This window comes from Diuraphis noxia, unplaced genomic scaffold (assembly GCF_037042655.1).
Source record: "Diuraphis noxia isolate RWA-SAM2 unplaced genomic scaffold, SU_Dnox_SAM2 contig0001, whole genome shotgun sequence".
Lineage (NCBI taxonomy): Eukaryota > Metazoa > Arthropoda > Insecta > Hemiptera > Aphididae > Diuraphis > Diuraphis noxia.
This window is the reverse complement of record NW_028301711.1, coordinates 35,785,337-35,801,751: the sequence shown is the minus strand read 5'-3', so window position 1 is coordinate 35,801,751 and position 16,415 is coordinate 35,785,337. Positions and strand designations below refer to the sequence as shown.

General features: G+C 30.2%; 1 protein-coding gene across 1 annotated transcript; it reads right to left on the bottom strand.

The window, feature by feature from the left end:
• Window positions 1-14,979: 14,979 nt before the first annotated feature.
• Window positions 14,980-15,937, bottom strand: LOC149060610 (uncharacterized). Its single transcript, XM_089217213.1, has 5 exons — window positions 15,718-15,937; window positions 15,596-15,663; window positions 15,405-15,531; window positions 15,196-15,339; window positions 14,980-15,114 (listed from the first exon to the last, which is right to left on the bottom strand). Exons 2-5 carry the CDS (start codon window positions 15,658-15,660, stop codon window positions 15,064-15,066), a joined length of 387 nt encoding a protein of 128 aa, XP_089073339.1. The 5' UTR covers window positions 15,661-15,663; window positions 15,718-15,937; the 3' UTR covers window positions 14,980-15,063.
• Window positions 15,938-16,415: the final 478 nt, after the last annotated feature.

The window sequence follows — 16,415 nt, the reverse complement described above, 5'->3', positions numbered from 1 at the left end:
GATTAAAATACTTTAAAATTCACAAAAAAAAAAATTTGAAGACGAAGCGTACACCGGTTTAAAACGTACTGATTTAAAAAGAATATTAAACACTTTGTAACTCACTAAAAATTTTAAAGACTTGGAGAGAAAAAAATACGTGCACAACGGTGTAACGCAGTAGACGGACTAAACGGCTACCGGCTCTTTTAGTCAGGAGTCACTTTAATAGGTGGGGACAATATATATTAGCGGCTATTAAGAGTCCGCGACATCCAGACGACTGATAGGGCACATTAAGAAGACATTTATTAGTGATTATTACTACCATTTGGCAGTTAAAAATGGGGATTTATTGATTCCGCCGAAATTACCTGCTTAGGAAAAAGGTTTATATTGATTCCGCCGGTTATTAATTCCGCCCGCTACTGTTTATAAAATCTACATATTGATTCCGGCGTCTACTGTTTATAATATCTACACATTGATTCCGCCGGACACTGTTCATCACCCCCACCATCAATTGTATGTCTATTTTAAAATGTGAAAGTGTAACTAATTTTGATCAAATTTTATAATATTTCCATAAAATTTGATCACATGTCTAAATTGAATAAAACTATAATAATTATACAATTCAAAATGAAAATGAAAATGCATAATCTAATTAATATGTGAATATATTATAAAATGTATAATCTAAATTTTATAAAATTATAATAATTATATAGGTAGTTCAAAATAAAAAATATATAAATGTTACTACTTTTGATCAAATTTGGTCACATGTCTAAATTGAATAAACTGATAGTAATAAATTGTATGTAGGTATAACATTAAAATATATATAAGTAACTACTTTTGATAATATTTGGACACGTATTTTAAATAAGTGAACTTAGAAACTTTCTAATTAGACTATACGTTTTAAAATACATATACAATGGGGAAGGGGGGGGGATGAAAAGTGCCCGGCGGAATCGATGTGTAGATATTATAAACAGTAGCCGGCGGGATCAATAGCCGGCGGAGTTGATATAAAACCGGCGGAATCGATATACGCCCGTTAAAAATCACTAATGTCCAGGTGGTGTGTGTGAATATTTAATTGAATATTTATGCTTTAATAATTATCCTTTAAGTGATGACAGGTAATGACAATACGGTGGCGATCCAGGCGACCGATAGGGTACATTAAGAAGACATTTATTTGTGATTATTACTACCATTTGGCAGGAAAAATCACTAATGTCCAGGTGGTGTGTGTGAATATTTAATTGAATACGGATAATATATCTATTAATGTCTCTTATTGTAAATACAACGCCCAACGTGCTTAATTTGCTGGTAGAAACGGCTATGGCATATTTCAATAATAATGTATAACAATGATAAAAATCACGCATGTTATTTATATATAATAACCACTGGGTTAAATAAATATATAACAAATGATAACTGATAACAAATGATAACAGGAAATTGATAACAAATTATAAAAATCACGCATGTGATCCACTGGGTTAAATAAATGATAACTGATATCTGATAACAATTGATAACAAATGATAAAATATTTGTTGATTATAAATCGCGCACGCACACGATCGGGATTCGTTGGAGGCATCGGCGTCGGCGGACGTGGCTGGCGGTGGCATCAGCGGGTGAGGCGGGGATATACGTCACGTATGTACGCGACCGGCGATGGCGGCGGCGGCGGAGGTGGCGGTGGGATCAGGTATCAGGAGGTCGGGCGGTAGGGCGGCGGCGGCGGCATCGACGGCGGTGGCGGTGGCGGCGGCGTCGGCGGCGGATGCGGTGGCGGGCGGTGGCGGTGGTTTCTGAACTGTCTTTTTTATCCTACTTATTTCGATAATCTTTCTAATTTTTTTTTTTTATACCCAGATTTTCGATAAATAGATATTATTTAACCAATACAGTAAATAACAGTGATGCTCAAAATTTTTTTTTAGTATGATACTATAGCAAAATTTTGTTTTCGTATGGACCACCAATAAGAGAAATTTTTAAATTTAAATATCTTAGAAATAATTGTTTTGTCTCGACATAACACATAAATAATTAACCATTTCTAAAGCCTATAGAATCATTGATTTAAATAACAATATATTATTATTTCGCTAACTATAAATTATACCATACACAATAGTCTATAAGTAATATATCAAAATCATATTATCAGTATTATTGGACATATAAACTATATTATTTACATTTTACAACCATTGCAACAAAAAATATCAAACATCTATAAAAATTAATCGACTTATTCTCAACTAGGTATTCTTTATTATTCGAAATATTCTTTTATCTTGAATATTCTAAAATATTCAAAAATAACTTTTGTCATAAATTTACCTGTTTCATGATTTGTAAATATTTCGAATTCCCATCTGACAGCATATAGATTAAAAAAAATACGCTAACCTCTAGCTATAATTAATTAATGTTAAGTATTAACAGATATCAACCCTTTTACAAAGTGTATATTATATTATATATTTATTCAGACTAAAAAAAATTAATTAAATGCAGTAATATATATATTATATAACAATAAAAATAATAATTCTAGTAATATACTAGAATATATAAGTAATTCAGACTAATATGTGCAATATTATGGCAAAATATAAACATTTTTTTCCTCTTCTGATTAATGAATATCATTTAATAATATCAGTGATTTTGTTTTAAAGCTATCATGATTCACGAGAAAGAAGAAATATGTCTAAATGCATACACATTTTATTAGATAAAATAAACGCTCGAAACAGAAAAGAATTGGTACCACTATAATGAGGAACTGAAAACAAATTTGAATTAGGTACGTTTAATTAGATATGGAATTCGAAAACCAGTGGCGTATATAGAAGGGGGCCACCTAGTGAAATTTTATTATACAGTCGTTGCCAGAAAAATTGAGACGGCGGCAGCAGCGCTTTTTGGTGTAGGCTTTTTTGTTTAAATTCATCTAACAGCATTCCAAAAAATCCTATTGAAGCTTTAAAAAAATGTTACAAAGTTGAATTTCCACCAATATATGTCCTGTTGAAAATATTATGTACCATACCTACCTGTTACTACTGCATCAGTTGAAAGGAGTTTTTCAACACTAGGTCGACTTAAAACATTTTTGAGAAATCAACAAGGAAACGTTAGATTGTCGGGCCTTGCATTGATGACGATTCATTGTAACATACTTCTAAATGTTGAGGATATTGTTAATATTTTTATTAAAAAAAAAAAATAGAAAAATGAATTTTACATAAAATTGAGACAAAAAAATGTTAAGTCTACCTAGGTATTGTAGATAAAATGCTTAATTTATTATTATATGTTTCTTATTTAATAATAAATATACCTATATTAATACATTTAAATTCCTATATTTGTTATTTCCTAAATATTATGTTTACAATACTGTAAAATATACATTTATGGGTTGAGGCCATTGAGAGTTAAGTTAGGATAATTTTTATATTATTTAATATTAATACAATAATAAAATAAAAATAAATAAAACATTTAAAATTTAACATTCAAGATAAAAAAAACTATAAATTATCAAATAATATACATATTATATTTTAACTCCTATTTAAAAATATATATATATATATATATATATTTATTATTGGTATTATATTAAAAAATGCAATTAAAAATAAATAGATAACTTAATAGATATTTACTTGTCTTGATAATTGTAGCTGATTTCCTAGATGGTAGTTGAAGATAGGTAGACACCATTCATTTATTAACAAATTGGTAACTGGTAGAAGTTTATTGTAATTCGTGGAGAAAGTTCGACAAATATAAAATTAGAACATTAAAAAAAAACATAATACCAAAACATAGAAAATATCGATGGGAACTTATGTCACTAGTACGTAATATTATAGCCTAAAGATATATAATAGGCTTTCCATATGTCCCGGTTTCCCGAGAAAGTGTTTCTGGACAGCGATTTATCACGGTTTTAAAATTTTACTCGATAAAATACCGATTTTCATTTATGAGAAAACATTATCTTCTTACACATTTCAAAATGCAAGATTATATAGTGCGATAATCATAGGTATTTTATCCTAAAGACTTATTTTTAGACTTAGCATGGTCAATTACAAAAAGTAAATATTATTTTATTATTATTTATAATTTATAAATATATATTTTTTTTTCTTTCATATGTCGATATATATATATATATAAATATATAATTTTTATCCATTCAAAATGTCCCGGGTTCGAGAAATATAATCTGGTAATCCTAGTATTATATTAAACTAATATATTTACAAGAGCCTCATAATAGGTCATCGGTCGTGTGAACACGACCGGACAATTTCCGAAACTAAATGGATGTAGATACTAGATACAAATAATATATTATAAAATACAATTTATTTTGGAAAACATACAAGAGGCCGTCGGTTCTGTGGATACGATCCGAGAATAATTACTACCAAAATAATTTTAAGTAGATACAAGCAATATTATGAAAATAATAAATCTAATGCTGTCCAAAACGTACGAACCCACAGCGCAGCGTTTACCCTGCATCTTACCCCTGGTGAAGTACACCTAGGTAGAGATTCCTATTAGCGTGTAACTCCATGCTATATATACATATATATACATATATATATTGTAAGAATTTATATTAATTTTATCGTACGTACTCCGTAGTCTGTCTATAATATAATTGCGGGTTTTTTGGTAATCGGTCTTAATCGATTGATAAGATCGAGTGCGACCGATCGCCGCCCAGACCGGTGTTACATAATTCATTTGTCATGTATGTAGTATTTAGTTATTTTAGTTTTCAGTTAATCAGTTTAGACAGTTCAGTTGTAACCGTTGTACGAATCGTTAACCGACGGCGGTCAATATTCTCGTCAGACGCGACGTAATAATAAAAAAAATGATCAAATAAAATATTGTTTTTTTTTTATTTTGCAAAAATGCATAAAACCTTTTTGGCCATCTTTAGTGGGAACTAATCCTTACAATATATAGATTTTTATATGAAAAAAGCAACTCTATAGTGATAATAATAATGACGGATGAAAAAACCTTAAACCGGCATACAGTCTACTATTTATTTATTTGATTATAAAACTCAATCAAAATCCAAGTGCGTCGATGAAAACCATACAAAAAAAAAATTGTATATAATATACACGCTTATATCTAAGGACGGAAATCTGACGATAGTCCCCGAGCTTACACACACACACATGGAGCAGTAAGAATACAATACCGGGTAGGGTTGACCACACAATAACATCGGTGATCGCTGCAGACGTAGATATAATAGCATTGATTACTACTAGTATTAATACTAGTATTAATAATCAATAATAATAGATATCTGAAAAGCACGATGTTGCGTCATAAGTTACAATTGTTTCCTGATTTTAGTAAGTTTAAAAATATATGTACTAGTACATAATTTTACATTCTGTATCTAAAACAAAAACAGACAACCCGTCCAAGTCATAAACGGCGCATATCTAGAGGGTCACATTTATATAACAAATTACCTATCAACACTGCACATTTACAAACCTTTTGTAGTTGGTCTATCGGCAAGTATGGCTTTTCGATGTTATGTATTTATAAGTATTATATAAATGAAATATAAAAATGTTGTTATATATAGTGATTATTTCACGAGTGACTGAGGATTTCAGGATTTGTTTATAGGCACAAATGTACAATAGTGTCAATAAATGTTAAAATTTTAATTACCTGCCTTATAGCTTCATAACCTATGCGATAGAAGAATCATAATAATTCAATGGTTCAACTTGTACTCCACTATTCCTGTGACTCTCAACAACTAGGTTACTCAGGTAATAGTGTACTGTATGTATGTATAACAATATTATTACTCAATCATTTAATACACCTTGTATACGTTACTATATCGTACTCAATTGTGTTAGTCTATGAACACAGGTCATAAGTTTCTAGGGGCTAAGATCTATATAATATAACTTAGGAAACTTTGTTTGTATCGATCAACCAACCTGGTTCTCAACTTCTCAAGACATGTCGGTGTAGCTAACTAACTACTCCTTAACTGAATAGGATTTGGTATAAATATCGACAGTCACTTTGCTTAGATAAACGAGATTGAAATGTTGGAAACTCATAACTCCAAATGCTTAGATTCATGTTTTCAAAAACATAAATACATTTTGAAATAATGAGTAACATATGATTAAATTATAATCTAGTATAGTAACAATGACTGAACACATAATTCATTCACATATGCATTGATTGGAGTAGAGTACGAGAGCACAGTCCTTAAATATCCCATTAGCCGTCTCTCCTCAAAAACAAAAAAATAATAACTTTTTAGTCTCAAAATTTCAATTTATTTCCGGCTATATTTATTCAATAGATAAAACATATTGTATTTTTTTTTCATCTTTCAGAGGTTCAGTAGAAAACTTATTTTAAATACACTACTTTAGGAGCAAGATATAGTAAAAAAATATAGGTACTAAAAACATTGAAATTTTCTTATAATATTATAAGTCTTATAATATATAGTGTGTGATATTACAATTTGTAGTCTTGTAGATATAGTATATTAAATATTATATAAATATTTGTATTTAGCACCTAATCGATGGTGTACATTTTATTTTAATAATGTTTTTGTCTTAAACTATTCTTTATTAAAATTGATTCATGTTGGAAATAGTATGCAGCTATGTAAGTATTCATGTTTGAAGCTCATTACACAAACTTTTTTCCAATAGAAGTGCCAAATTTTAGTGTAAATAAGTTTGATGCGCTATAAATTTCAATGATCTCAACTTTTTAAGTTGTTTATTTATGATAGCAAAAATGTATATCTGATAATTTTCAAAAAATTTCAAAAACAAAAAAATAAAAGATGTCCATACTATTATAGATTTCTAGTTTCTATTTTTCACTTACGACTGATCAAGTAATTAAGTAACAAGCATATAGGTATAAGAACTAATCAAGATTATACTAACCAGTGGTATTATTTGGTCATATTTGTTGGGTAGGATTCAAACATTTATCCTACCCCACCAATAAAAAATAAAATATTTATTGTTAAATAAGTACATATATGTGATTAGCCAGTTTTGAAAAACATCAAAGGATATGACACTCAAATCTCTCCTTTAATTATGAAAATGGTATTAACATTAACATAAAAACATAAAAATATATGTATTTAATATCTAATACAAGTATAAGATCACAAGAAGGATAATATAATCCTTAGATCAGCTGTTTGGGTCCAAACATCACAAATATAATGACTTGTTTTACTTTTCTTCTATACTATAGATTTATGATCATTGTTTTAATTTGATGCAATAACTGCTATTTATGGGTTTATTAATTAGTATTTTTCAGCCTAGACATTTTAATATATTGTATCTATAAATTGTTATCTATTTAGGTGCCATTTTTTCTTAAAAAAATGAAAATATTATAAATATAGAAAATTATAATATAAAATGTATTCACCAACAATTATTTTAAGCTAGTAAATAAAAGTGAATTTTACAATAGAACCATGAATCACCATTTACCATAAATGTATTAAAGACTCGAGTTAATATTAAAAGAGTATGGTATCTTCTTCTTCTTCTTCCTCTGGCACTTAGTACTCTCTAAGAGTTTTGGCCGCCATCACAATATCTCTCCATTTTTCACGGTCCTGTACTATTTCCCTCCACTCTTGTACTCCCAATCTTTCAAAGTCTTCTTCCACAACATCCAACCACCTTTTCCTGGGTCTTCCTCGCGGTCTTTTTCCCATTGGTTTCCAGTTTAGGATTGTTCTACTTATATCCTCTTCACTTCTTCGCATCGCGTGTCCTAACCACTGGATCCTTTGCCCTCTTATAAAGCTGATAACTGATGCAATTCCCAATTCGTCTTGTAGTTCTTTGTTGTATTTTCTTCTCCAAGTTAAATTAACGCTATCATAAATTGGTCCACAAATTGTCCTCCAAATTCTGTTTTCAAAGGTCCTAAGTCTTCTTTCAGTTGTGCTGGTGGTAGTCCAAGCTTCACAGCCATAGGTGAGCGTTGGTCTTATTATTGCAGTATATAGTCTAGTTTTCGTCTTTTTTGAAAATAATTTTGATTTTAAGAACTTATTTAAGGCAAATGCCGCTCTTTCCGCCTTGGCGATCCTCACTCCTATTTCCTTCGACCAATCATTTTTAGCGCTCAGCATAGCTCCTAAATATCGAAATTCATCTACTTTTTCGAAGGTTAGGGGCCCCGTGTCAGGGTTGTCTCCATTTTTTAGCAACTCCATTACTTTGGTTTTTTCTGCATTGATTTTCAAACCTATCTTGCTAGCTGCTTGTTCAAGGGCTTGGGCTGCTTTTATTGTCTCCTCTAGGGAGTTTCCTAGTATATTTAAATCATCTGCAAATCCCAATACTTGTATGTGTTGCTGACCGACTTCCACTCCAGTTGTTTCTGATTGCAATTCTCTTATAACTTTTTCTAGAGCTATATTGAATAGGGAAGGTGATAACGAATCTCCCTGTTTCAATCCAGTTCTTACTTCAAAGGCTTCTGACACCGTAGATTCAACCCTTATTTTATACTGTGTATTTTCCATGCACATTTTTGTTAGCGTCACTAATTTTTGTGGGATCCCGAACTCCTCCATTATATTGTAGAGACTTTGTCGGTGTATACTATCGTAGGCCTTTTTGAAATCAACAAATAGCTGCCAGATGTTTTGGCGGAATTCATACTTTTTTTCTATTAATTGGCCTATGATAGTGAGTTGTTCTATTGTTGATTTCCCTTTTCGGAATCCGCACTGATATCTGCCTAAGTTTTCTTCTACGTACGGCTTTAGCCGTTTTAATAGTATTCTGGCAAACACTTTGTAAGCTGAGTTAAGCAGTGATATTCCTCTATAGTTTTCACAAATTGACTTATCACCTTTTTTGTGAATCGGAATAATTATGGCTTCGTTCCAGCTTCTTGGCATACTCTCATCTTTCCAGATCTTCTGGCAAAACCTAAAGAGGAGGTTTTGCATCTCTTTTCCACCATATTTAATGAGTTCAGCTGGTATTTCGTCTGATCCTGGTGATTTCCAATTTTTTAGGTCTTTTATTGCTTCGTTGACTTCTCCCCTAGTCACTTCACTTACCATTGGCTCTGCTCCACATAGGTTTTCACTTCTCGTTGCGTTATCTGGGATATCTGCGTTCAACAGTTCAGTGAAGTATTCCTTCCATCTTTCGGCTTTTTCTTTAGGGTCCATGAGTACTTCGCCATGACGATTCTTAATAGTTTTTAGACTTGGGTTGAACTTTTTGTATTGTTTTATGGTCTTAAAGAAATTTCTAACACTTCCCATCGAATAATTTCTTTCTGCTTCTTGTAATATATCACTTAGATACTTTCTCTTCTCTCTTTGGAGTACTCTTTTACACATCTTCCTTTCTAAGATGTATATTCTTTTTCTGTCTGTTCTATCCTCTTTAATATAGTTTTCACGGGCAGTTTGTCTTTTTCTTATTGCTTGTCGACAGTTTTCATTATACCATTTTTTCTTCTTGTTTCTTGTCTTTCCAATGTCCTTTTCTGCGATTTCTTTAATGGCTTTGCTAACTTTGTCCCAGTCTTCATCTATGTCATTCAATTCGATGCCTTTTATATATTCACCAATACTTTTTGAGTATTTTTGTTGGATTTCTTCATCCTTTAGCATCTCTAGATCTATATTTATGCTATTTACTTTTTCTAGTTGTTTTCGACTTTGTAGCTTTATCTCGAACTTTGCCACTACTAGGAAGTGATCTGTATCACAGTCAGCTCCTCTATAGCTTCGTATGTCTTTTATACAAGAGCGAAATCTCTTTTGAATGAGTATGTGATCTATTTGGTTAGCTGTTATTCCATCCGGTGGCCTCCATGTGGCTTTGTGTATGTCTTTGTGTGGAAACGTTGTACTACTTATTGTCATATTCTTTGCCGCTGCAAAGAATATGAGTCTTAGTCCATTTCCGTTGCTTGTCTCATGTAGACTTTCACTACCTATGGTGGGGCTAAATTGTGTCTCTCTTCCACACTTGGCATTTAGGTCTCCTAACACTAATTTGATTACGTTCCCTGGTATATTATCATAAGTATGTGCCAGTTCCTCGTAGAACGCATCCTTGATATCCTCATCTCTTGTATCTGTTGGAGCATGTGTACACACTAGTACTATATTTAGGGGTTTTGTGTCCACACGTAATACTGCTATTCTTTCTGAGACGGGGTTGAACTCTCTTATGTATGGTTCCAGGGTTTCATGCACTGCAAATCCGCTTCCAAAAATGTGCCTTCCCTCCATCCCAGAGAAGTAAATTACATATTTCACTACTTTAATCTGTCCATTCCCAGCCCATCTTATCTCTTGCAAGGCTGCTATATGTATTCCATATGTTTCTAGAACATCTGTAAGATTTTGGCAAGCTCCAGTTCTAAAAAGGCTCAACATGTTCCAGGTCGCGATCTTAATTCCAGTTTTCCGATTTCCATGTCCTAATTTATAACCGTTTCTCCATGTCCGAGGCTGATTTTCTGATGGTATCATAACAAATAAGTTTTATGAGGTGGGGTTGTTAGCCCCACGTATCTTGCATTCTGACAAACACTGATTTAATATTAATAACAATTACAAGAATAATAAAGAAAAAATATTAGCCGTAATAATAATATACAATTAAAATTGAATGTAAATTATATAAGCTGAGTTAACAGTAAATACAGCATTAATCGCATGTAAGAAAAAAAATTACAATAGTACACAAAAATCATATATGATGCAATTACAGTCGAGCCTCGATAACTAGATTCTCATAGGGAATAAAAATAAATTTAACATGTTAACTTATTTTAGTTTACAAAATTTGAGTCATCATAACTCAACTGAAGTAGAAATTAAGTACCTATTAGGAGTATTATTTTTTACATACAACTCACATAATGCTCTTATTGACAATTTGTGGAATAATGATTACACTTGGTTATTTTCCATATATTTTTTATATTACTGAAATATGATACTAGATACTTTGCAAATAATTGACATGTTTCTTATTATTTGATACACCATACACACATGTTAATTGTTTTTAAACACATAATATTTTATAATTTACTATAAATAGTTTTAAATATTATTATTTGCATTAATTTTTATAGGTGATTAACATAACACTTTAATAATATATATATATTTTGATCAATACCAATTTTACACGGAAAATATACATTATGTTTTGATTGAATCTATATGTAAATTATACGATCAATAAACGTATAAACTTGATAAGGTCAATTTTTATTAAATGTATAATATTTGCGAAATATCTATCGTTTTACCCAAAAATAAATTACAATTAAACTATTCTTAAACTAAATATGTACGATGTACGTATAATATACGCTGTATACCTGTATAAATAAAGTTAAGTGTGATGGGAGATTAATTATGATTAGATTTTATACAAACTTGAAACAAAAATATTAATAAATATCCATAATATTATAAAAGATATTAAAATTTTCAAAAAAAAAACTTATAATAGGTAAGTTAATAAATTGTACAGAGATTTTTATATTGATTTCATGTGGTTGATTGTAAAATATTAATTTTATAATAATAATAATAATAGTACACAATGGCAAATGGGATTGGGTCTTAATATAAGTAGGTAATGATTAAAATATTAAAATGCTTATTTAACTAGGTTATTAAATTGAAATGTGTTCTTTCTGAAGCTTGTTCACATTGGTAAGCGAGATCTTAATTAAAAAAAAAAAAAACAACATTTAAATTAATATTAATGTTGGTATAGTTGGATATAATATTTTACTTATACTTACATGAGCCAAGCAAAATTGAAAGTACTTCTTGACATGCTTTTTATTGACGGGGAACAAGAAAAACAAATAGGCAAACATATTGTTTATGCGATCAAACAACATGATGATCAATAATAATGTGTCTATATCTTTCTTGTTTTCTTTCTAAAATTTTTAATAAATAAAATAAATTATAACTCTATACATCAATAAAAAAATGGTAGTCTCACCTCCATTATCTCACGACATTTCAGAAATATGTCGATTTCCACATTGATTTGGGTGTACAGTTGATCAATGGTAGACTCGCCGACCAAGAGTGAAAAGTCTAAGAGCTCACGAGTGTCGTTTAATTTTCTTAAAATACAAGAAACACAATTATTAGGATTTACAAAGGGTCACGTGAATAAATTGAACTTACTTTGTTTCCTCTAAGGTCATGATGCGTTTGGTGAGAAAAAATCTAGTTTCAGCGTTTATGTTCATGATCTAGGTAGTAACGAAATGTTAGTAAAACGTCTAAACCAATATAATAAAACTCACGTGGCTAGATGGAGATTAATTCTAAATCGTTTCTCCGTGAATGGTTTGAACACAAATTAATGAATTATTCTTATAATAGGGTGCAAACACTACAAACAATCACAGGGCACAGACAAGATCAAAATTTCAAATAGCGTTACACCACGAGTCGATTAAACAATAATACATTTGATTATATTGTCTCTTGATATCGGTGTGGCAGTGAGGTTACCTGTTGATGACGAGCACAAATTGTGTTACTAATAACAGTCTTAAAATTATGTATTCGTAGACTCGTACGATTAAAGATAGTACTATCGCGATCTGTAGTTACGAATGGTGGAGACAGCGCTGCGGCGTACAGTATTGCCACAAAACGGAATGCACACAATATTAACTGGCAACAGTGCAACCAACAATTTACGGGCCTGGCCACCAGTCCAGACACCACTGTCGCCCCTACACTGACGTACATTCGTACCCACTGTCCATAGGCGTGCGCAGTCTTTATTCGCAGGGGATGCCAAAATATTTCAAAATAACTCAATTTTTAACTCTCTAAAAAAAAAATACATATAAATCAACATTTTTTCAAAAAAAATGTATTACATAACTACAAAACTCTCTGTTACGCTTGTGATAAAAATTATGATAATATTGATAGTTTTCACTATTAAAAGTAAAAACATAAAACAAGCTAGCTGAGCAGAACGCTGCAGGGGATGCCATGGCATACCCGGCATCCCCCCTGTGCACGCCTATACCACTGTCTATCGCCTGACGGTCATCACTAGTCAGTCGGTGATCAGTTTTGTTGTTAAATTAAATAATAAGAGAAATCTCTCTATGCATAAAATCATTATCTAAGTCAGAGAATATTCACGGGTTTCTTAGTAACCGGGTAGGTATAGGTGTATTATAATATATGTTGTTGGGGAGGATTCAAACATTTATCCTACCCCACCAATAAAAAATAAAATATTTATTGTTAAATAAGTACATATATGTGATTAGCCAGTTTTGAAAAAAATCAAAGGATATGACACTCAAATCTCTCCTTTAATTATGAAAATGGTATTAACATTAACATAAAAACATAAAAATATATGTATTTAATATCTAATACAAGTATAAGATCACAAGAAGGATAATATAATCCTTAGATCAGCTGTTTGGGTCCAAACATCACAAATATAATGACTTGTTTTACTTTTCTTCTATACTATAGATTTATGATCATTGTTTTAATTTGATGCAATAACTGCTATTTATGGGTTTATTAATTAGTATTTTTCAGCCTAGACATTTTAATATATTGTATCTATAAATTGTTATCTATTTAGGTGCCATTTTTTCTTAAAAAAATGAAAATATTATAAATATAGAAAATTATAATATAAAATGTATTCACCAACAATTATTTTAAGCTAGTAAATAAAAGTGAATTTTACAATAGAACCATAAATCACCATTTACCATAAATGTATTAGAGACTCGAGTTAATATTAAAAGAGTATGGTATCTTGCATTCTGACAAACACTGATTTAATATTAATAACAATTACAAGAATAATAAAGAAAAAATATTAGCCGTAATAATAATATACAATTAAAATTGAATGTAAATTATATAAGCTGAGTTAACAGTAAATACAGCATTAATCGCATGTAAGAAAAAAAATTACAATAGTACACAAAAATCATATATGATGCAATTACAGTCGAGCCTCGATAACTAGATTCTCATAGGGAATAAAAATAAATTTAACATGTTAACTTATTTTAGTTTACAAAATTTGAGTCATCATAACTCAACTGAAGTAGAAATTAAGTACCTATTAGGAGTATTATTTTTTACATACAACTCACATAATGCTCTTATTGACAATTTGTGAAATAATGATTACACTTGGTTATTTTCCATATATTTTTTATATTACTGAAATATGATACTAGATACTTTGCAAATAATTGACATGTTTCTTATTATTTGATACACCATACACACATGTTAATTGTTTTTAAACACATAATATTTTATAATTTACTATAAATAGTTTTAAATATTATTATTTGCATTAATTTTTATAGGTGATTAACATAACACTTTAATAATATATATATATTTTGATCAATACCAATTTTACACGGAAAATATACATTATGTTTTGATTGAATCTATATGTAAATTATACGATCAATAAACGTATAAACTTGATAAGGTCAATTTTTATTAAATGTATAATATTTGCGAAATATCTATCGTTTTACCCAAAAATAAATTACAATTAAACTATTCTTAAACTAAATATGTACGATGTACGTATAATATACGCTGTATACCTGTATAAATAAAGTTAAGTGTGATGGGAGATTAATTATGATTAGATTTTATACAAACTTGAAACAAAAATATTAATAAATATCCATAATATTATAAAAGATATTAAAATTTTCAAAAAAAAAACTTATAATAGGTAAGTTAATAAATTGTACAGAGATTTTTATATTGATTTCATGTGGTTGATTGTAAAATATTAATTTTATAATAATAATAATAATAGTACACAATGGCAAATGGGATTGGGTCTTAATATAAGTAGGTAATGATTAAAATATTAAAATGCTTATTTAACTAGGTTATTAAATTGAAATGTGTTCTTTCTGAAGCTTGTTCACATTGGTAAGCGAGATCTTAATTAAAAAAAAAAAAAACAACATTTAAATTAATATTAATGTTGATATAGTTGGATATAATATTTTACTTATACTTACATGAGCCAAGCAAAATTGAAAGTACTTCTTGACATGCTTTTTATTGACGGGGAACAAGAAAAACAAATAGGCAAACATATTGTTTATGCGATCAAACAACATGATGATCAATAATAATGTGTCTATATCTTTCTTGTTTTCTTTCTAAAATTTTTAATAAATAAAATAAATTATAACTCTATACATCAATAAAAAAATGGTAGTCTCACCTCCATTATCTCACGACATTTCAGAAATATGTCGATTTCCACATTGATTTGGGTGTACAGTTGATCAATGGTAGACTCGCCGACCAAGAGTGAAAAGTCTAAGAGCTCACGAGTGTCGTTTAATTTTCTTAAAATACAAGAAACACAATTATTAGGATTTACAAAGGGTCACGTGAATAAATTGAACTTACTTTGTTTCCTCCAAGGTCATGATGCGTTTGGTGAGAAAAAATCTAGTTTCAGCGTTTATGTTCATGATCTAGGTAGTAACGAAATGTTAGTAAAACGTCTAAACCAATATAATAAAACTCACGTGGCTAGATGGAGACTAATTCTAAATCGTTTCTCCGTGAATGGTTTGAACACAAATTAATGAATTATTCTTATAATAGGGTGCAAACACTACAAACAATCACAGGGCACAGACAAGATCAAAATTTCAAATAGCGTTACACCACGAGTCGATTAAACAATAATACATTTGATTATATTGTCTCTTGATATCGGTGTGGCAGTGAGGTTACCTGTTGATGACGAGCACAAATTGTGTTACTAATAACAGTCTTAAAATTATGTATTCGTAGACTCGTACGATTAAAGATAGTACTATCGCGATCTGTAGTTACGAATGGTGGAGACAGCGCTGCGGCGTACAATATTGCCACAAAACGGAATGCACACAATATTAACTGGCAACAGTGCAACCAACAATTTACGGGCCTGGCCACCAGTCCAGACACCACTGTCGCCCCTACACTGACGTACATTCGTACCCACTGTCCATAGGCGTGCGCAGTCTTTATTCGCAGGGGATGCCAAAATATTTCGAAATAACTCAATTTTTAACTCTCTAAAAAAAAAAATACATATAAATCAACATTTTTTCAAAAAAAATGTATTACATAACTACAAAACTCTCTGTTACGCTTGTGATAAAAATTATGATAATATTGATAGTTTTCACTATTAAAAGTAAAAACATAAAACAAGCTAGCTGAGCAGAACGCTGCA